Source organism: Pipistrellus kuhlii, unplaced genomic scaffold (assembly GCF_014108245.1).
Source record: "Pipistrellus kuhlii isolate mPipKuh1 unplaced genomic scaffold, mPipKuh1.p scaffold_m20_p_9, whole genome shotgun sequence".
NCBI classification, from domain to species: Eukaryota; Metazoa; Chordata; class Mammalia; order Chiroptera; family Vespertilionidae; genus Pipistrellus; species Pipistrellus kuhlii.
Window position 1 is genome coordinate 49,347,541 of NW_023425595.1, and position 22,289 is coordinate 49,369,829.

The 22,289-nt window shown below is 44.1% G+C and overlaps 1 protein-coding gene across 1 annotated transcript; it reads left to right on the forward strand.

The window, feature by feature from the left end:
- Positions 1 to 6,901: 6,901 nt before the first annotated feature.
- On the forward strand, positions 6,902 to 15,135 carry FUT4 (fucosyltransferase 4). Its single transcript, XM_036428657.2, is given in 4 exon segments — positions 6,902 to 6,983; positions 12,146 to 12,585; positions 12,587 to 12,641; positions 12,644 to 15,135. Coding segments are annotated over 4 exon segments (1,947 nt in total). The 3' UTR covers positions 14,014 to 15,135.
- The last annotated feature ends 7,154 nt before the right edge of the window (positions 15,136 to 22,289 follow it).

Here is a 22,289-nt window from a genome sequence, read left to right on the forward strand (position 1 = left end):
AAGAAATATAACACCAAAAATGACCTGGAGTTGAGGTAAAGCATTACTAATCTAAAGATCTTAATCTTCTAAAACTTCTTACCCTCAACCTTTTTGCATGTATGTTAGGATGACATAGAAAAAGTGCAATGGTTCGAGAATATTATTCACCCATTAGTAATGAAGTCTGGTTTGCACTTGAGCTCCCAGGGTGACTTTACAAACTTGCTGAGGGATTTCCTTCCTCTCTTCCACTTTACTACTGCCCAATAATCAAGCTCTTCCTCTCCCACCCCCTCCATCCCCACCCCAGCTCCCTTCCCAAGCCCCATTCATTCTCAGACTTGCTGCTTGGACTGGGTGCTCCACTGAGGACTGATTTCTGTTTCCTTGCTAGGATATCCATCCTTTTTCTATTTGGGGGCCCTGGTTCCTTTTGTGGTTAAATTTTGTTCTTTATTGCACATCTTCCTAACCGAATTCATGAACAAGGTTATCTATGCCAGGATTATGTGTAGTAATAAATAACTGAAACCATCTAAACACCAAATGTAGAGGATGGTTCTAAAAATTACTATATCTGATGGATCTTTTCTGAGTTTTTAATTTAGTAAGCATTTTAAAAAAATAAAAATTCTTTTTAAAAAAAATATATTTTACTGATTTTTCACAGAGAGGAAGAGAGAGGGATAAAGAGCTAGAAACATCAATGAGAGAGAATCATCGATCAGTTGCCTCTTGCACACCCCCTACTGGGAATGTACCCGCAACCAAGGTACATGCCCTTAACCGGAATCGAACCCGGGACCTTTCAGTCCCCAGGCCGATGCTCTACCCACTGAGCCAAACCAGTCCCAACAAAAATAAAAATTCTTTAAAAAACCAGAATTACAAGGACACTTCTTGAAAATGATAAAAATCTATAGTAATCTTAAACCAACAGCCATTTTCACACTTGGTGATATACAATAGAAGCATTCCTTCTGAGTTCAGAAATGAAACAAAAATGCTTTTTCTTTCTTTTTCTAAAGGCGTTTGCAACTTGCTCACTTACATTTTTCATGTTATATGCTCCAGGCCCCAGTAATCCTTGACTGTCCTCAGTGTGTGCCAGAGACAGGTGATAGCATACTGGGTAACTTAGTGTCCTAGGGCTTGCACTCCACTTCCTCATTTGACCAACTAAGTCATGGCAAAAGTATCTGTGAGCCACTCAGATAAAAGACCATCTGTGTTTTCCGATGGTCTTAGGCGACCCTGCTAGAGGTTCTCAACCTGTGGGTCTTGACATTAGAAAGTTGAGAAGCTCTGCTGTAGAGCCTAAGACCATCAGAAAACACAGATATATACATAACGATTCATTAACAGTAGCAACGAAAATAATTTTATGGTTGGGGGTCACCACAACATGAGGAACTATATTAAAGGGTCGAGGCATTAAAAAGGTTGAGAACCACTGGTCTAAATCATGATTTTATAGGCTCTATAGTGTGTCCTGGCATGACAGTACCAAAATTTTCTTAACCTTATTCCTACTGATGGGCATTCATTTTGTGTCCAATTTTTCTAAACTTGGTATTTTAAGAAATATTTCCACCTCCTTCTTCCTATGCAATTGATAGGAAACCCCTTAGATCTTTTTCAAAGCCCAGATAATTCCCCTTAATCCTGATAGAAGCCTGTGTGTTTATACCCCAGAAGGAATAAACCAGAAGGACTTTGAATAAAAATATGTGATCAAGTTAAGAGTCAGCCTTGCCCATTCAAGAGCCCCAATCTCCTGAGTTCCCAGAATGTTTCAGCCAGATTCACACACTTGTATAAAACACACACACACACACACACACACAAACACACACACACACACACACGGGACAGGAAATTGGAGGTGAATATGGATGGACCTGGACAGCATTATACGAAGTGAAATAAGCCAGTCACAGGAGGACAAATACTATATGATTCCACCTATGTAAGGTATCTAAAATAAACAAACTCAAAGGAGCAAAGAATAGGATGGTGGTTGCCAGGGATGGGATAAGGCATGATAGGGGAGTTACTGATCAACAGTTACACACAAGATGAGTACACTTTAGAGATTGACTGTACAACATTGTGCCTACAGGTAACAATACTGTATCGTACACCTAAAAATCTGTTGAGAGGTTAGGTCTCATGTTAAGTGTTCTTACCACACCAAAATAAAATTAAAAAAAAAAATAAAGGGCTAAAATAACTTCTAAAACTGTGTGCATGGGCAGGGCTGTTTACTGGTGGTTTTCCTTATATAGGGTATGATCCAGGGTGTGCCTATTTTTAGAATTCCAACCAGAGGCAACTACAGATTTTTGTGGGTGTGTGACGTGGTGAAACCATGATAAAGTCATGTTTTCAATGTGCAATTAAATGCATGGGACAAAGCTTAGATTAAAGGAGGAAGGTCAAATACGAATCATATTATAATATGCTGTTTACTCAGAAAAATACCAAAATTTATTTCTTACCATGTCTCACTTTCAGTCTTTATATTCTTACCTTTCAGATGCCTTTTTGATGGTAAATGGAAAGGACATATGTTAAGTAACCAACCCTTATTTTTTATGGTGTCTATACAATAGATGATGCCACTTAGAATTGTAGTAAATTTTGCTCCTTTTGTCTAAAGCTGCCTCCAGTAAGTCACTATAATTACAACCAAAAGAATTCTTACTAATACAACCAACTGCCTTTAGTTTTATCTGACTTAATTATAGTGCTTGCTTGGAGCACGTGTGTGGACTAAATGGCTTCCTTCTGGTTTATAATTCCACATCTCTATAACCAAAAGGGAGACAATAGAAACTGGCAGGGAGAGACTCATATCTACCCCTCCCCACCAACGGAAACTTCATCTCTTTAACATGAAAAATTTCATTGGCAATCTGACAAGCCTTGCCTACCTAACTGTAAATGGACAAGAGAAAGGTATAAAGGTAGAGGCCTGAAAGAGCTTTCTACTCTGACAGTGACACTTGATCAATGCAGAAGTGACAAAGGACAGAGTAACAAAGCAATCGAGGAAATGGTGCTTCTGGCCTGGCCATCGTGACTCAGTGGTTAAGCGTCAGCATATGAACCAGAAGGTCAGGGCTCAAATCCTGGTTGGGACACATGTCGGGGTTGCAGGCTTGATCCCCAGTGTAGGAGTGCAGGAGGCAGCCAATCAATGACTCTCTCATCATTGATGTTTCTTTCTCACTCTCACTCTCCATTCCTCTCTGAAATCAATAAAAAATATATTTTTGTCTTTTTAAAAAAAGGAAAATAGTGCTTCAAGAAACAGTATGCTGGCCTAACACATCACAGCGTCTCATGTCAATCTTTGGATTCTTCAGTTCTGGAATTGCTCTAAAGCTATAATTCAAACGGGTGTGCTGAGTGTGGTAGTTATCTATCCCACAAAGGCAGAAATGGCGGTCTATTTGTTCAGCTGTCCCTCATGTGCCTGGCACATGATCAACATTCAATAAACGTTATTGCGTGAAGTTATACTTTTGTGGGTTTATAAGCTCAAACAAGGTCTGACTCTACTGTCAGACCACAGTATTCTCAGTCCACAGTATATCAAAGTAAAGGGGTGGGGGGGTGGGGGAAATGAAAGTATTTTATTTTTCAGAGGAATGCAGCCAGCCCTGGGATCATCCTATCAAACTCTAACAACAATCCTCATTGCTCTTTCTTACCCTGTGGACTGGACCATGTGCCCAAGGAGCTTCAAGGGAGCCGAAGGGCCACGAGAGCTGTTTGGTGGTGGGAGTGAGGAGTGGTGGGCTCTGTGAGTGGGTGGTCAGACAGTGTGTCTCTCTGGGCTACGTGAGTGGGTGGTCAGGCAGTGTCTCCCTCTGTCATTCACATCAAATGTCTCTGAGTTAAAGAGTTGCTGCCATTTCCCTGCTGTCTTGAATGACCCAGGGAATTTAGTCTTTGTAAAGGAGCTCACTTAAGAAAGAAATCTCCTCTTTATGCAAAGCACAGAGGCACTGCCAGGACAGCAGCTGCTCTTAGACGGGCAGTGTTTATTCACTCACCGTCCTTCCCTTTCTCTCCAAAATCTTATGCTTGTTGAGTTGCCATAAACATCACCAAGGGTAAATACAGACCAAAGGTTCTTTGTGGAGCTGTTGGAAAGAATCCTATTATAACCAGCATTTTCAATGTGATTTCATCTTCATGCAGCCTGTAACATTTCTGGGCTGTGGTGTATTCAGCTACAATAAGCTTAACCAAGAATGATAAATTTGGCTGTCCTACTTCTTCAGAATTTTTTTTTTTCTTGCTCTATGAGCAACATGCATTTCCACAGTTTTCCAAAATCATTTATAGGTCATTAATTTTGCTTACTTTATTTTTTTAATTTTTTTAAAAATATATTTTTTATTGATTTTTTACAGAGAGGAAGGGAGAGAAATAGAGAGCCGGAAACACTGATGAGAGAGAAACACTGACCAGCCGCCTCCTGCACAACCCCCCACCGGGGATGTACATGCCCCTGACCGGAATAGAACCTGGGATCCTTCAGTCCGCAGACCGACGCTCTACCACTGAGCCAAACCGGTTTCGGCAATTTTGCGTACTTTAATCCAACAAGTATTTCCTAATATTTCAATTCCCTCAGACCCCTTTTAAGGGAAGAGTCACAGGAATGAGTGTGATGGAACTCGGTCCACACTGTTGCGGTCTGATTGGTTGCTTGGGGGAATTTGCTAGTCAGGGCAGAATTACCTGACTCCTGGGGAAAATACATTTTCCTTCCATTTTCTTTTGTGAGTTGTGCCCTGGTTCTGTGTGAAAAGTGGGTCAGGACAGGGGGAAGGGAGAGTAGTCAAGATCCTCACTCCATCTTCAGAGATTTGGGCTGCCTCCTGGAGTCAGGGCTCAGTAGTTGAGCATCAGCCTGGAGTGTGGCCACACGTAAGTATTGATACAGGGCGGGTGCCATAGTAGGCTCAGATCCAATAAGCTGAAGTTCCTGACATTCAGGATTTGTGCTTACTTGACAGAAGACCCAAGTAGCTTTGGGGTGGGGGTAAGAGGATAGTACTGGTGCACCTGAAGAGAATTTGGAAAGGCCACTTTTACCATACACTTAGATCACACATATTGCACTGTGTGATATTAACATGTTTTTTTCACTGTCAAAATAATTTTCTTAAAAAAATAAAAGATAGTCCTGACTGGTTTGGCTCAGTGGATAGAGCATCAGCCTGTGAACTGGAGGGGTCCCGGGTTCGATTCCGGTTGGGGGCATGTGCCTTGGTTGCAAGCACATCTCCAGTGGGGGGGTGCACAGGAGGCAGCTGATCAATGTCTCTCTCTCATCTATGTTTCTGGCTCTCTGTCCCTCTCTTTTCCTCTCTGTAAAGAATCAATAAAATATATTTTAAAAAAATAAAAGATAATTTTCTTTTTGTGAGTCATGATTTCTATCATTTTTACATGTGACTGAAAATCTGTATTTTAGAATATTTTAACAAGAATTCAGAGGGAAACCCCCTAATATTTAAAATATCATACAAGCATATCTGACTTTCATAAAAATTTTATTACATTTTTCTGAACATCCAAAATTCTTGCATTACCTGTTCAGTCAAGCAAGTGTACAGGAAAAACTTGAATGTACAAAAGACTAAAACCCTACAATAGATATAGTACATTCTCATATTAACTATTCATAACAATGTCTTTTATGGGCAGTGTGTTCTTTGCACTTAGATAAACAAGGATTTTTCCACCAATGATTTAACAGGGCAATAACAATTGTGTTGTTGTTGAACTTACACAATTCTTGATTTTTTTTTAACAATCATTTTCATACTGATCTTCCAAAGGAAACAATCCCTACCTTTTTGCCTATGGATAAACCTTTCTGACCACACTTGCTCACTGGTTGTTCCCCATTTCACAGTAAGTACATCATACTGGGAGGGACTCTGAATTGCTCTTTTCTTTCTTCAAGAAAAAACAACAAAATTTAAAGTATACTTTTCAGGTCAATCTTAAGTCACAGAAATCTCGGGTCCAATAAAAATTAGCAACCACTTGAGGGGAGCCTCTCGGAGCCCAGGCTGACAGAGCTGGGTGCGACAGGGAAGACCCTAAGCACTTGGACTGTGTCCGGGGCTCCCTTAGGAAACACCCACTGTCTCTGATGAGGAGCACCAGGACAGGCTTACCACGAACCATTCCCCTGGGGAGGAACAAAGAACGCATTGGACTGTTAGGAACCACAGTTGGCCTGGTTCTTGCCCCCAGAGAATCGTGTCCTATATTACATTTTGGAACTGAATAGGTAGGTCATTCTTGGACACGTTGTGAGTGATTACTCATTCAGCTTGAAAAAAATGAGCCTTGATGTCTGAAGCTCTCCTCTCTGCTGCTTTATCAATCCTCAGGTTCCAAAAGCCCTCCTTTATACCTGACCTGGTTGTCCTCATATTGCCACTGAAAGCCAGGCTTTCTTGTGTAACATTTTGTGGAAGCGAAGAGGCCTTTTCAGTGCACAAAGAATCGTGTGCTGATTGTTACCAATTTAAAAAGAATCATAGAACGTTTACAGTTCTCGGGTGATTTAGAGTTCATCTATAATAATAAAAGTGTACTATGCTAATTAGACTGGACAGCCGAATGACCTTCTGGATGAAGCCGTGGCTGCGGGACGAAGACAGCTGCCATGGGAGAGCTGAGCCCCTTGTACTATTTCGTGAATCGGGCCTCTCATTTAGAATAATAATAATTTACACAGGCTATGTTGTTTTTTCATGCCTATGTTTTCTTCAGGTAACAGTATATTTTCCTTTGGAGAACTACCCTCCCCCCATTGTTAGGCCTTGAGGTTTAGATGGGGCTGATTCCATGCTGAAGCTCCAATAGAGGGTCTACAGAGATGTCCCTTGATTGCAGTGGCTGCTTCAAGAATGAGCTCTTGATCCAGGTTGGGTCAGTGAGAGCCAGCCTAATTTGGTCAAGTATGTGATGCCTGTCTGCAGGGTTCTGATTAGCACCCGTGCAGCATTTTACACTGAAAGCTTAAGGGGCTTCTGAAGGTCACAGCAAGTCATTCACACAGCCAATTCCTCGCGATACCTCCCACATTCTAGTGGGAGCACAGATACTGAAAGGTAATTTCAGTAAGACATTAAGAGCACTCATAAATTCAGTAAGTATTCATTGAGGTGCTGAATACTACTAGATGCCTAGATCTGTGCACCGGATGGAGTTATGATTGAAACAGAAAGATGCATATGTGGGAGCATATAGGAGGGGCCTATAGCCTACCTTGGATATAGATATGTGCATATGGGCATCCAGAAAGGCTTAATGGAGGAAGGAATTCCTAATGTCTTATTCTCCTTTAATCCTCTTCCTTATTCTCACAACTAGTTTCTTTGTTCAGGTAGCTTTTTGTTTCACATCTACACTGAGTGGCCAGATTATTATGATCTCTGAACGCATAATAATCTGGCCATTGTGTGTGTGTGTGTGTGTGTGTGTGTGTGTGTGTGTTAGAGGCCTGGTGCATGAATTCGTGCATGGGTGGGGTCTGGCCAGCTTGGCCAGGGGGAGAGGACATGGGCAGTTGGCCGGTCTGCCTGCTGGTTGAACTCCTGGTCGAGGGGACAATTTGCATATTAGCCTTATATTATACAGGATATACACAGAGTGGCCAGATTATTATGCATTCAGAGATCATAATAATCTGGTCACTCAGTGTATATAACAGCAACTGCATTTATTTCTACTCTTATTCTGGTTCCCTAATACCCAATTTATCCTTTACTAACAACAAAATGGTTGTTCTTAAAAACATTTTACTTAGGTATATATGTGTGTGTGTGTGTGTGTGTGTGTGTGTGTGTATTACTATGTAAACATGTAGCTTGATAAATTTCCCCAAGCAAACACACCCATTAACCAGTGCCTACATCAATAAACATGGTCAGCATGCCAGAAGCCCACCTCCTGTCTCCTTCCATATATCACCTGCCCTTACAAATAATCCTTTAAAAATCCTTGCTCCCTTGCTTTGTTAAAATCTTTCAAGTTCTTTCCACAGCATAAAACTCCATCTCCTTGGCCAAACAAAACCCTAGTAATTCCTAACCTACTGTTCTAGTCCTCACTGCCTGGCTTTTGCATATGCTGCTCCTTTAAGATGAACACCTCAGCCCTTTTCCTCCCCCATTTCAACCTTTCCTAATTATTCCTGGAGCCATCTTCTCAAAGCTCTCCATGATCTCTTCCTTCTCCCTGGTCTGTTTCTCTTATAGATTCTTGAAGGTAGAAGTAGTGTTTTTCATCCCAGTTTCCCAGTTGGTTAAATAAGAACACCTGGCATTATTACTTTCCCATAATACCTTTCCTCCCTAATCCTCCTCCTCTCCATTCATTTCAAATGAAAACAAACGATTGCCCTGTGAATAAATCAACGTGGAAGATCTTCAGTCACGCACCCCTTATGTGATTTTGTCCTTGTTTGAACATCTTCAGAGAAAACACATCTTGTGTACTTACACAAACCAAGCCAGTATAGTCTATTGTTCTAGGCTATCCAGGCGTCTTCAAACTACGGCCCGCGGGTCACATGCGGCCCACAGAGGAGTCTGATCCGGCCCGCCAGGTTTTTTGGGCAGTGAGCGCAGCCGAGGTGTTACAGTAGGAATTAGTAGTTCATATAGTCCGGCCCCCCAGCTCTCTGAGGGACCGTGATCTGGCCCGCACTTTAAAAAGTTTGAGGACCCCTGCTCCACTGTAAGCAGGTGGTAAGAAGCGAGGTGTCTGAGACTATGAGAGCCCTGGACTGCGAGAGGGATGTCTGACTGCTGGCTTAGACTGGCAGGTGGACATCCCCCGAGGGGTCCGGACTGCGAGAGGATGCAGGCCAGGCTGAGGGACCCCCTCCCCTCCCGAGTGCACAAATTTCATGTACTGTGCTGTGGGGTCTGTTTCTCTGTTTTCCGTGACCCGCACGGAAAACCACAGGTTCCTGAGTGGAGGAGCTGGGGATTAAGAAATTAAAGAAAAAAAGAGACCAAGACACAAAAATAGATTCAAACTGGGACCCAGGTGGGAGGCTGTCACTCAGATAGAGAGACAGTCACCACCCACCACAGACAACACAGCGCATTTGTTTATTTCCAAAAGAATAAAGGGAGGTTTCCTTGAAAAATTTAGAATCAAAGAAGTTTTGAGTGGGCCCAGGTCCTATTCATTCCCTCATTCCTGGGATTTAGCATATCAAGACCTGGGTAAGTCAAGGTCCTATTCGTTCCTCATTCCAAGCACATGGATAAAGATAAATCAGTACTGATAACAGTCTCCCACATTTTGGGGAAACATGGTCCCAGGGCATGGCTCTGCCTGTGCCTTGAGTTCAGCTGATGATAATTAAAGGTCATCCATGTGCATTCCCAGGGGACCCTCTACACCACATGTGTCAAACACAAGGCCCGCCAGGCCTTGCAATGTGGCCCGCACCGCGCTGTCATCACTGCACTCCGCTGCGTTTCCATCACAATGACAGTTTATGACTGTTCAGTAAACCATTCGGCCCGCAATTTAGGCTGGATTTTAGATTTTGGCCCCTTCTCTGATTGAGTTCGACACCCCTACTCTACACTGTGCCTCTAGTACTTTTATATAACCGGTGGTACAGGTTTGTTTACTCTGGTATCACCACAAAGGTAAATGCATTGTGCTATATGTCCTATATGATCTTTTGATAGCTACAATGTCACTAAGCAATAGAAATTTTTCAGCTGTTATAACCTTATAGGACCATGGCTATACTAGTATATACAATCTGTCATTAACTGAAAAGCCCTTATGTGGTGCATGACTAGTTTGTAGAAAAGTCATGATTGGTTTCCTCTGACCCAGCCATATCTTCCTGCTATGTATATCCCCCTCCCCCCAAAATCCACCCATACACACCAAGATAAGACTAAAGTAGGGGCAATTTGTGGCCTAGCACCCAACCAAGGTAAGTGAACAGAATGGAACTTGACATTCATGGGATCTGAGCCATTCTGATGGTTTAATTGGAATATCTGGAGAACTTAAGGGAAAACATGGAGGAGGGGGAGGAAGCAAGCAAGTATTGATAGATTAACATTACCAAATGCCTACCTTCCATGCACCGGACACAAATCTATCTATGATGTCTTACTTTACTAACGTGGGGAAGGAAGGTGCATAAATGTATAGATTAATGAATTGCATAAAAAGAAAAGTCAATGTGTCCTTTCCTTCATTTGGTTGAAAAAAGGTTATTTATGCATTTATAGCTTTTTCTTTTTTAATTAAAAATAACAGTAGAGAATCACTGTAGTTCCTGGTTTCAATGACAATTTGCTTTTAAGAAGCTTGAAAATGATTCTGTGAAATAAAAAATATATAGACTCATTAGGAAAAGGGTGTTAGTGTGTAGAAGAAAGTGGTACCAGGTTGATGGGTATACTAGTAGTCAGAGCACTTTCACACCGGCTCCCAAACAGTTACTGCAGGCCGGCAGGCAGGGCCACCTGAAACCATTTTTTATAGAAACATTTACAATCTGGAGTTGTTGTTTTAGATCACATGTGTCAAACACAAGGCCCGGGGGCCAAATCCGTCCCGCCAGGCCTTGCAATGTGGCCTGCACCGTGCTGTCATCACTGCACTCCGCTGCGTTTCCATCACAATGACAGTTTATGACTGTTCAGTAAACCATTTGGCCCGCGATTTAGGCTGGATTTTAGATTTTGGCCCCTTCTCTGATTGAGTTCGACACCCCTATTTTAGATTTTTAGCGAGAGAGGAAGAGAGAGAAACATTAGGGTGAGAGTGAAACATGGATCAGCTGCCTCCTGCACACCCCGCACCAAAGATGGAGCCCACAGCTTGGCATGTGCTCTGGCTGGGAATTGAACCTGAAACCCTTCGGTGCAGGGGAGGATGCCCAGCCAACTGAACCACACTGGCCAAGGCTTGACTTGATTTTTAATGAAAAAGTTCTTCACACACACACAAAAAAATAATAATCCACACAGTAAACCCAAGTTTATTTTCTGTGTGCATAACATTAAACGCATCTGACAGGTTGGCCTCATTCCCAGAAAATCTTTCCCCTCACAACGTTCTGTAACTTACATGACACTGGGCTGGGCCATCACCGATGCACAGCTGTGTGTGATCTTCTAAGTTTTCTCAAAACTGCCTCCTCTCAAGTCCTCAGCTCATCCACGGCCTATTTAGAATGTTGCTGAATAAACGTTTAATTACATAAAAAGGCTAAAACCCAGAAATTCACATTTAAGCCATAGGAGAAAAGTTTCCTCAAGCAACTGTAGAAATCGATGCCGGATTGTTGCCTTCTGAATAAACCTGATCAGGACCTAGTGCTTGGTGACATATTATTTATCTTAGCCATCCTTTTATAGGCCAGAGTGTTTTGCATAATCTTAAATGAGGGAATTGTTTCTTTAGTGCTTAGTAAAATTACTGGTGATATACATTCATTTACGTCACTGAATGGGCAGATAACTGCTTGAGAACAAAGACCTCCAGCGTCTTATCTTTATCTTTGGTTTAGTGAGTCCTCCTAGCCGCCTAGCCCCAGTACAAAGAATGCTGTGAGCCAAAGCGGTTTGGCTCAGTGGATAGAGCCTCAGCCTGCGGGTTTAATTACCGTCAGGGGCATGTACCTGGGTTGCAGGCACATCCCAGTAGGAGGAGTGCAAGAGGCAGCTGATCGATGATTCTCTCTCATGTTTCTAACTCTCCCACTCCTTTCCCCTCAGTAAAAAATCAATTATATATATATATATATATATATATATATATATATATATATATATATATATATAATTTTTAAAGAATGCTGTGAGCTGAGCAGTCTGAAGTGTTCGGTGGGGAGCAAAAGAGAGAACGTTCCAATAGTTCAGAAAACCTTTTATTCTTCTCTACCCTGTGCCTGAGGCAGTAGGCAAAGGGGGGGTGGGAGGGTTCTTACGACCGTAGGGTTTAACCTTAAAACTTGGTTCCACTAAATGCAAAACCTCTGCAAGACTTCTGGCCTGTCTCAGTGGGTCACAAGGTCAGGGTCGCCCATGGCTCCGGGGATCTGGATGGGGCTCGCTCTCTCCGGCAGGCGTCGCTGGCCACAGCGGAGCCGCGAGGAAGGAAGTGGACTCTGATCTTCCGTTCAAACAGGAGGCTCGGCATCCCAGGCTCGCCCGTCCGCCGGTACCTGCGCCCGCCCTCGCGCCGCGGCGACTTTTGGAGAGACTCCGGTGCCCGGGTCCTCGCTCCAGGGCGCGGGTTCGGGCCATTGAAAGGTGGAGCGCAGGGGCGGCTCTGGAAGGGCCGGGAGGGCCGGGCGCCAGGCTGGAGCGGGGCGCGGGGCTGGCGCTGAAAGGCCTGGGACCCCGGGGGGCGGGATCCGGAGTAACGGGCGGGGATGAGCCTGCGGGGCGCAGCCGGGAGTCCGGGAGCAGCGGAGAGGGAAGGGACCGGGTGGAGGTGCAGCAGGAAACGCCCGGGGCCTGGCCGGGCCGGTCGGGCTGGGGGCGCCCCGGAGGGGAGGGACGGGGCGGCGCCCCGCTGGCCTGCCGCGCTCGCTCACCTCGCCCTGGCGGCGCGCCCCGCGGGCGGCTGCGGGGCGGGGAGCAGGATCTGCGGACCTGGGGATCCGGGACCGCCCTCTCGGGACTGAGGGCCGGTGGCGGCGAGCGGCAGCGACGGCTGGAGCCGCAGCGGCAGTATGAGAGCGGGCGCCGCTGCCCCACGCCCGCGGCGGCTCCGGGTGCGCGCGCCATGGGGGAGCCGGGGGGCCCCGCGGGCGGCGCGCGGCGCGGGCGGCGCGGGGTGCGGGGGCTGCCGCGGGCCGCCTCGGCGCTGGGGGCCACCGGCCTGCTGTGCACCGCGCTGGCCGCCTACGCCTGCTGGGGGCAGCTGCCGCCGCTGCCCTGGGCCGCCCCGGCCCCGCCGCGGGCGGTGGGCGTGCTGCTGTGGTGGGAGCCCTTCGCGGGGCGCCGCAGCGCCACCCGGCCGCCCCCCGACTGCTGGCTGCGCTTCAACATCAGCGGCTGCCGCCTGCTCACCGACCGGGCCGCCTACTGGGAAGCCCAGGCTGTGCTTTTCCACCACCGGGACCTGGTGAAGGGGCCCCCGGACTGGCCCCCGCCGCCCTGGGGCGCCCGGGTGCGCTCGGCGGAGGAGCTGGCGCTGCGGGTGTTGAACGAGGAGGCGGAGGAGGAAACCGTGGGCGTCTCGGGCCACAGGCCCCCGGGCCAGCGCTGGGTGTGGATGAACTTCGAGTCGCCCTCGCACTCCCCGGGGCTGCGGAGCCTGGCAGGGAACCTCTTCAACTGGACGCTGTCCTACCGGGCCGACTCGGACATCTTCGTGCCTTACGGCTACCTCTACTCCAGGACGCATCCCAGCGACCAGCCGCCCGGCCCGGCCCCCACGCTGGCCCGGAAGCGGGGGCTGGTGGCCTGGGTGGTGAGCAACTGGGACGAGCGCCAGGCGCGGGTGCGCTACTTCCACCAGCTGAGCCAGCACGTGCACGTGGACGTGTTCGGTAAAGGCGGGAGCCGGCGGCCGGTGCCCGACGCCGGGCTTCTGCACACGGTGGCCCGTTACAAGTTCTACCTGGCCTTCGAGAACTCGCAGCACCTGGACTACATCACGGAGAAGCTCTGGCGCAACTCGCTGCTGGCCGGCACCGTGCCGGTGGTGCTGGGCCCCGACCGTGCCAACTACGAGCGCTTTCTGCCCCGCGGTGCCTTCATCCACGTGGACGACTTCCCCAGTGCCTCCTCCCTGGCCGCCTACCTGCTCTTCCTGGACCGAAACCCGGCCGTCTACCGCCGCTACTTCCACTGGCGCCGGCGCTACGCCGTGCACATCACCTCCTTCTGGGACGAGCCCTGGTGCCGGACCTGCGAGGCGGTGCAGAGGGCCGGCGACCGGCCCCAGAGCAAACGCAACCTGGCTCGCTGGTTTGAGCGGTGAAGCCACCCAGGGAGGTCTTTCAAGTCGTCAGCTTTTTGATCCTTTGCTGTGTATCTCCTGGAATTGCCAAATCCTGGGATGAAGGTTTTGCTTGTGGGAACAAGGTGATGTGCCAGTGTTATTCAGCACAAAGGCTGGGTGGGTAGGATCCCGGTTCAGTTCTTTATGGGTTGTTTGTTTTTTTTTTGGGGGGGGGGGGTTTGCGCGAGGAGGAGTCGGGCTCTTTGCTATTGATGGGCATCGGAGAAATCACCTTTCTCCCCTGCTAATTAACCAGTGCAGAGGTGAAGAGATAGCTGCACTATAAGAAGCCATTGAGTCCGTTGCTCCGAGTTTCCTCGCCTGCCACAGGTCATGTTTGTGGCCTGTGCTGAGTCCAAATGTCACACACGCTGCTGCTCGTTTCACATTTCATTGGACTAAGATGCAGCAGACCCCTGGTTTTAGAAAGATCCTTGTTGTGGGATAGTGGAAGGACCGTGGCTGTGGCCACAAGGAAGTCTTTCTCTTTGTCGGTTGAATTCCTCAAATCCTCAGCTCCTGAGAAAGGTGAGGAGGGTCATCCAAGAATCCGTTGACTGTTTCTTAACAAGTACTGTTTGTTCCCCTGCCAGTGAACGGAAACAAGATGCTGCATTGTCCTTGGAGAAGAGATCAGGTGAATATATAAGTGTACCTCTCTTTACACAAATGTGTTCTTGAAGAGCTGCTTTCCTTTTTTTTTTTTTTTTTTAAAATCCTCACCTGATGATAGGTTTATTATTATTATTACTAATTTTGGAGGGAGGAGGGGAGACAGCAAAACATCCATTGGTTGCCTCCACACTCACCCCAACGGGGTTCAAACCAAAACCCAAGGATCAAAGCAAAACCGCCAGGTATGTGCTCTGACCGGGAATCAAACCCCCAACCCTTTGGTGTACCCACAACACTTCAACCTACTGAGCCACTCCAGCCGGGCCCAGAAAGCTGCTTATCAATCACATCCCAAATTCACTGCCCCAGGGGGGGGTTCAGTATTTAATACAGCCTTATGGAGAATCCCTTTACAATGTGAATAATCATCCCTAACTAATGTCGTCTTCTCTGTGTCTATGTTTTTCTATAACCTGGATTGTTTTTTAAAGAGCATATTAAATTTACAGATGTGAAAATAAAGTAGAAGCAACTTTCTTCTCCCCACTTCCCAGAAAACCAGACTGTGTTTACAAGACAGAAGAGAAGGAAGCCACCGTGTCATTTTCCACAAAATTACTTATTTTGTGCCTTTATGGGACCTGAAATTTAAACTGGAATATTTCATTCCTCCAGGGGTGCTGGCATTACCTGCCAGCAGAACAGTGAAAGATTGAACTGCATTGTGGACTCATGCAAAAGGAAAAAAAGTTTCATGGTGTCTGTTAATGGCAGTGTTTTGTTTCGATCTGTCAGTTTTTTGTTAAATGTTTAGTTGCTGGGGAATGGAGCTAAATTGATGTCTGTGATGAACTTTGTCTTTTTTAAAAAATATATTTTACTGATTTTTTATAGAGAGGAAGGGAGAGGGATAGATAATTAGAAACATCAATCAGCTGCCTCCTGCACACCCTCCACTGGGGGATGTGCCTGCAACCAAGGTACATGCCCTTGACCGGAATTGAACCTGGGACCCTTCAGTCTGCAGACTGCTGCTCTATCCACTGAGCCAAACCGGTTTTGGCGAACTTTGTCTTTCGGTAAAGGCTAAACTACAATTCACCTTGGGGCCAGTAGGTTCCCCTCCTAGTCTGCATCGTGGTACATATATACTTACGTTTCTAACGCCCTTGAGACTGTGCCATGGGACCAACTCTGAAAATATATGCATTGACTTTAAAAGTTGTTTGAGCAGTATATTCAATAGGTGTTACCATGTGCCTTACTCTGTGCCAAACACTGGGCTTGGGGTACCACAGGAAAAACAAAAATATGTAAGGCAAGATTCTTCTCTTAAAGGCTCTTACAACCTGCCACTGCCAACAAGTAATCAGTGAACTTTATAAATCAACTGGCAGAACCTATTTGGTTAAAATGATATCCTTAGTGACATGGACCATAAGTGAATTATTAGAAAGCCAGTAGACTTATGGCCTGAAATAATAGTTAGTTTCTTGATTTATTGTAATGAGTACCCTCAGTGACTAATTATTGTGGGTAGGGTCCAAGATTAATTAGATTTACACAGGGTTCTGCTGTGAATAATTATTTTGCATTTGACTACTACAATTAGTTGAATCATAAAGTTTTATCTCTGCATTTGTTGTAGACTCACTTAAAAAATCACTGAAATCTAAAACGTGCTTCAATTCTCTCTATCCTTAAAAGGGGAAATTAAAATCCATGGGTAAGACTTCCTATTTAAAATATTATAGCCTGGGCAGAATTATAATTACAAAGTATTAACTGTCCAACAAAGAAAAAGGAAAACCTTCATTCTTAAAAATGAATATTTACGGGATACTGGCCAGTGATCTTGGTATTATTAGGAATCTACATGAGGCAGTGGGAGAGAGTTTAGGTTTTGAGGGTAACCTGGCTTAGAGTTGAATTCCAGCAGTGTGACCTTTGGCAAATTAGTAAGAACCCTGAACCTCAGCTCCCTTATCAGTAAAATAGGGAAAGAAAACACTCACAGCTCATTGTGAGCATATCAGGAAGTAAAATATTGTAGGTTTAAAGGTGGTTACTCAATTGGTGAGGAAAAATATATATATTTTTTCCCTCTTTCCCTGCAATGGTTTCAGGGTGCCTCCATATTCATACACATGTTTAAAATTAAATCTATATTTCAAATGAATTCCTAAAGCTAAGCCTATTATTTCAAAAATCTTTGCCATTTTTTAGTAGACTGACCTTGAATTTGCAGACCACTTATGCTTTCTTTGAGAAAAAAAAAAAAGATTGTTTTTGTTTTGGTTGAGTTATATAAGTAAATATTATTTTACTAATGATCTTACTACTGTCCATTTAAAAGTAATCACATATTGAATATTTAACATGAGGAAGCTATAATTGCTATTATTATTTATTTGAAAATTTGGGGTGTGAAATGAAGAATATTTTAAAAGGCTAATCTCATCAAAGAGCACGACAGATGTGGCAATTGTTCATTTTATGGTATTTTTCATATTCTAAATTGAGCAGCTTAAAATTTCACAAGCACTAAATATAAAATGTATATATATATTCATCATATAGATTTCAAAATATCTTTCCTGTGATTGCCATGCCCTTCCTTTAACGCACAAGCTTTTCTTTACAACCTATTACAAACTGAGTATTTTTAGCACTTGATGACTCTAATTACATGAGTGCATCTGGAATGAATTTGCCTCAGGAAAGACAGTCTGACTGGTGTTCAGTATTCACAGATCCTTCCCAGTGTCCAAGCCCTCCCCTGGCGGTAATTTAGAGAGAGGGAGGCTTCATGGAAAGAGCTTGCAATTTAGAGCCAGAATCTGGGTAAGCGGTTCTGCCACATTCTACCCCTAAATAAACTCTGAGCTTTGGCTTCCTCCTTTATAATGCAGGAATGCCCCTACAAGACAAGGACTAAATGTGATGATGCATGCCAGGGTGCTTTGTACATTGTAAGTTGCTATACAGTTACAGGATGTTCTACATTTTCAAGGCTCTGGAGGAGGGGTTGGCATACTTTTCCTATTAAGGACCTGAGAGTGAATGTTTCAGGCTTTGCAGGACCATGCAGTGTCACCTCCCGTGGTAGGGCACAGGCAGCCGTTGTCAATACATAAACAAATGGCGTGCCTGGGTTTGGCCGCAGTCAGTTTGTCAACTCTGCTCTAGACTTTTAGAGGTAGACGGGGTTTGAGAACCTACCTGATGGGGGCTTCTTAGAATGGACTTGGGAATTGTAACTTAAAAATTTTAGAGGCAGATATTCCTTGGTTCCTAGACCAGCTTTGCAACATTTGCTAATCTATAAAAATAATAAAAGGGTAATGTGCTCATTAGACCGGATGTCATTCATGACAAAGGTGGGGCCGGAGGGAAGCTTGGGTCTTGGGTGCCAGATGGAAGCCAGTGCCGGCAGCTGGGGGAGGGCCTACTCTTGCACAATTTCATACGTTGGGCCTCTAGTTGTCTTATATTGGACAAATTATTTAAGCTTTCTGTGTTTTCATATTTTCATACCTACTAGAGGGGAAGCATATGTAATTTATGGAGGTGCTGGGAGAATGAGATAAGAACTTACAGCACTCGGTACAGTGTGTCACACATGGGAAGCATCTGGAAGATAGCTGTGATGCCACGAGGGCATTTAGTAGTGGCAGAACCAGCCTTGCTTGTGCAAGTCACAACCACCTGGAGCCTCTGTCACTTGAACTGCAAAATGAGAGGGTTGTCCAAGATCTCCTCTTGGGACCTCTAGTTCTCTTGCCATCATTCTAACCAGCACCTTAGGGCGTTAAGAACTAATCCTTCTCCCCACGTGCCTTCCCTACTGTCTGGAAATGACTTACTATGCAGCAGCCATAAACTGGCAGAAAACCAGGCACCAGAGAGGGACACTGATGCAGTGTCACCTGCTTTAGATGGCAGGGAAGGGAGCCAGGTTCTTGGCAATTAGTCTGGTGAATAATTGCTTTGAATCCATTTCAAGTCATTCTTGGATGTGTCTCAGGGACTTCTATGCTACAGATTCTGATAACAAATCAATAATTTCTGTATACATGTTCAGGTTATTTTGACAAAATAATTAAAGTAATGAAATGAAAAAATGAGTCTTTGTTTATAATGTGTATCCCCAGGCACTAAGGTGGGATTTACTTGTCCAAAGGGTTTCATGTAAGTTCATTGGTTCTAGCTGGGTCACTGAAATGCAAAGGCTTTGCCTCTGAGTTGTACCTGGGCCTCTTGTCTTTCTTGCTCATCTCTCCAAGGAGCATAAGCAGTAGACTCCTTTCTCTCATTCCATCTTATTTATTAAGTACTCAGATGCCCTCTTTACTTCCTGTTCATTAAATTTAAAAAATTGCCATTTTTTAAAGAGGTGGAATAAAGTCTGGGCACGTGATAGTTGGCAAAGGTACCTTTCTTAGCAGCTGGTGCTCAAATTATTGAAAGGGGGAAATATGAAATGAGAAAAAACACTGAAGATTTCCTCTGCTTTCCCTCCTCCAACACACTCCGCCACTGCCATGCTCATTTCACTACAGATTTTGAAAAAACGATGAAGGCCATTTGAGGGGAGGAGACACAAGTAGAGAGGAATCAATAGTGAATGAGTGAAAGCAACTGTTCACTGTAAAGTAGAACTGATGGTGAATACAGGTGGGGAGTGAAGAGGAAAAAGGAAACAGAGTAAAGTGTTTGAAGAGAAAATGAGAATAGAAAGGCGAGGGAAGATAAGATAAGGGTAAGACAATGGAGGAGGTAGGATAAAAGAGGAACATATGCTCAGAGAATGGGGGAGTCCTGTCAGAGCCTCCATTCAGTGCCACTTTTCTAAAAGAAGCCTGTGTTCCAACTTGAAACACAGCATCTGGTGGCAAATGGAGAATGAAATAGGGAAGTTTGAACTCATTGAGCTTAACAAGGAATAAACTAACATTTCAGCAGAAATATAAAATTATCTCTTGATTCATTATAACTTTTTTTTTTTTTTTTTTTTACAACAGATTCTTGAACTCTGATGAATGCTTCTTTTTCATCTTGGAAAAAAATCACATTCACTGCAGTTTTTAAAACATTTCCAATGGGCATACTTCAACTGTACTTAATATCCCCTCTCAGAGAAATTTCTTTTTTTTTTTTATAGAGGCATAATCACAAATTAGTCTCTTTGAAGAAGAGTCAAAAGACTCAGTACATTTGATACACTTCAGAATTTCATGTGGAGCCTTGTAAAAACCACTTCAAGTTAAGATGTAAAGGATCTAATTTTGAGATCTTTGAATTAATGTTTTTTAAAATGGGTGAATCTTACCTAAATATACTAAAAAAATATGCCCTATTTAACACACATGCTAAAATTTTCATCTGAATTACTTATAAAAGGGGAGAAATGGACTACTCAGCCACACAAATACTGCTTCAGTGCCTGCTACGCCCAGGACTAGGAATGTGTGAGGAGTTGGGATGTAAACAACACTAAGGTGAGGACTCAGCACTCAAAACGTGTATATTCTAGTGGGAGAAACAGACATGGTGACAGATAATCCCAACACGTAAGTGTTGTAATAAAGGCATATCAGAAAGATCATGTGCAGAATCACAGAATTTAGGGGGAAAACTCAATAGGAGCCTCAGAAGGGCCAGAGGATTACATGTCAGGATGAGGATTCCTTCCTCACAAACTAAGTCTTCTTAATATTCTTTCCAGAAGGTACACGAGTGCCAGCCTCTGGTCTCAATCTGATTATTTTCACTAATTCCACAGTTGAAAATAAACATCATTATTAGCATCATCTTCAAAATGACTAATCTCTAGAGGGCTTTTTCTCTCCTAGCAACTAGGAACACCTGCTCTTACCCTCAGACTTTTCCCTTCTCATAATGTTTGGTAAACATTTTCAAAATCTCTGTTTCATTACACGAAACTTAATCTGAAATACAAATAAGCACTATCATTTTAGTGATCAAACAGAAATACTGTTAGATAAAAACGAGTCTTATCTAATGGTTTTATCAAGCCTCCTTCTTTGAGATTTCAGAGAGGGAGTGGGAGGAAGACCTGGCATGTGCCCTTGACTGGAATAGAACCCGGGACCCTTGAGTCTGCAGGCTGACGCTCTATATACTAGCCAAATCGGCTAGGGAAGTATGTACCTTTTAATCTGGCTTCTTTTTCTTTCTTTCTTTTTTTTAAATATATTTTTTATTGATTTTTCACAGAGAGGAAGAGAGAGGGATAGAGAGTTAGAAACATCGATGAGAGAGAATCATCGATCAGCTCCCTCTTGCACAGCCCCCACTGGGGACGTGCCCACAACCAAGGTACATGCCCTTGCCCGGAATCGAACCTGGGACCTTTCAGTCCGCAGGGTTCATATGGGAAATCTCTGTACCTTCCTCTCAATCAATGTTGCTGTGAATCTGAAACCGCTCTAAATTATAAAGTCTAATATATATATATATATACAGGATAAAGAATTTGTAAGCAGAATATAAAGATTTAATGGAATACTCTTCATCAATAAAAAGCAACTACTGCCTGGCCATTGTGACTCAGTGGTTGAGCATAACCCATGAACCAAGAGGTCACTAGTTCAATTCCCAGCCAGGGCATGGGAGATATGGATAATGCAGTAGGCTATGCACCTACTGCATTATCCATATCCCCCATCAGCATGATATATTCACTACATTGACACACCATAATCACCCAACATTTATAAGGTTTACACTGGGGGCCTGTATTAGTGTTATACATTTTACAGTTTGGACAAATGTATAATAACATGTTTTCCCAATTATAGTTTCATACAGAATAGTTTAACTGCCTTGAGTTCCATGTATTCATTCCTCCCAGCCCCCAACCCCTGGCAGCCACGGATCTTTTTACTCTATCCATATTTTTGCCTTTTCCAGAAAGTCTTATAGTTGGAATCATGGTGCATGAAGCCTTTTCAGATGGGCTTCTTTAACTTAGTAAGCATGCAAGGCTTCTCTATGTCTTTTCAAGGCTTGATAACTCATTTCTTTTTAGCACTGAATAATATTCCATTATCTGGATATACCACAGTTTATTTATCCATTCACCTACTGAAGAAAATCTTGGTTGCTTCCAAGTTTGGGCAGTTATGAATAAAGCAGCTATAAACATTCATGTGCAGGTTTATGTGTGGGAAGTTTTAACTCCTTTAGGTAAATAGCAATGGAAGTCATCGCTGAACCTATGTGGTAAGAATTTGGTTATTTAAGTTTATATCTTGAACTGTGCCACTTCACTATATTCTCTCAGGTTTTTATGTCCTAAGGAATAAGAAAAAGTTATTATTTTTATTGTTGACTTAGATGCTACTGCCACATTCTTCTTCTATGTTGTTCTTTAAATATCTGACAATACTGTCCTTTTTACTTGAGGGACTGAAAAGGAAATGGTTTAAGGCAAGCATGTCAAACTTGCAGCCTGCAGGCCACATGCTTCGTTTATTTGGTCCGCATTAGTCTTTGAGTTCGACATGCTTGGGTTAAGGTATCCAGGAGACTAAAAAGCCAATAGGCCAACACTGCGTAGTGCTATCCTTGGTTTTAAGTTAATACTGCTGATTTGGGCAGGTCTCTTTGGAAGC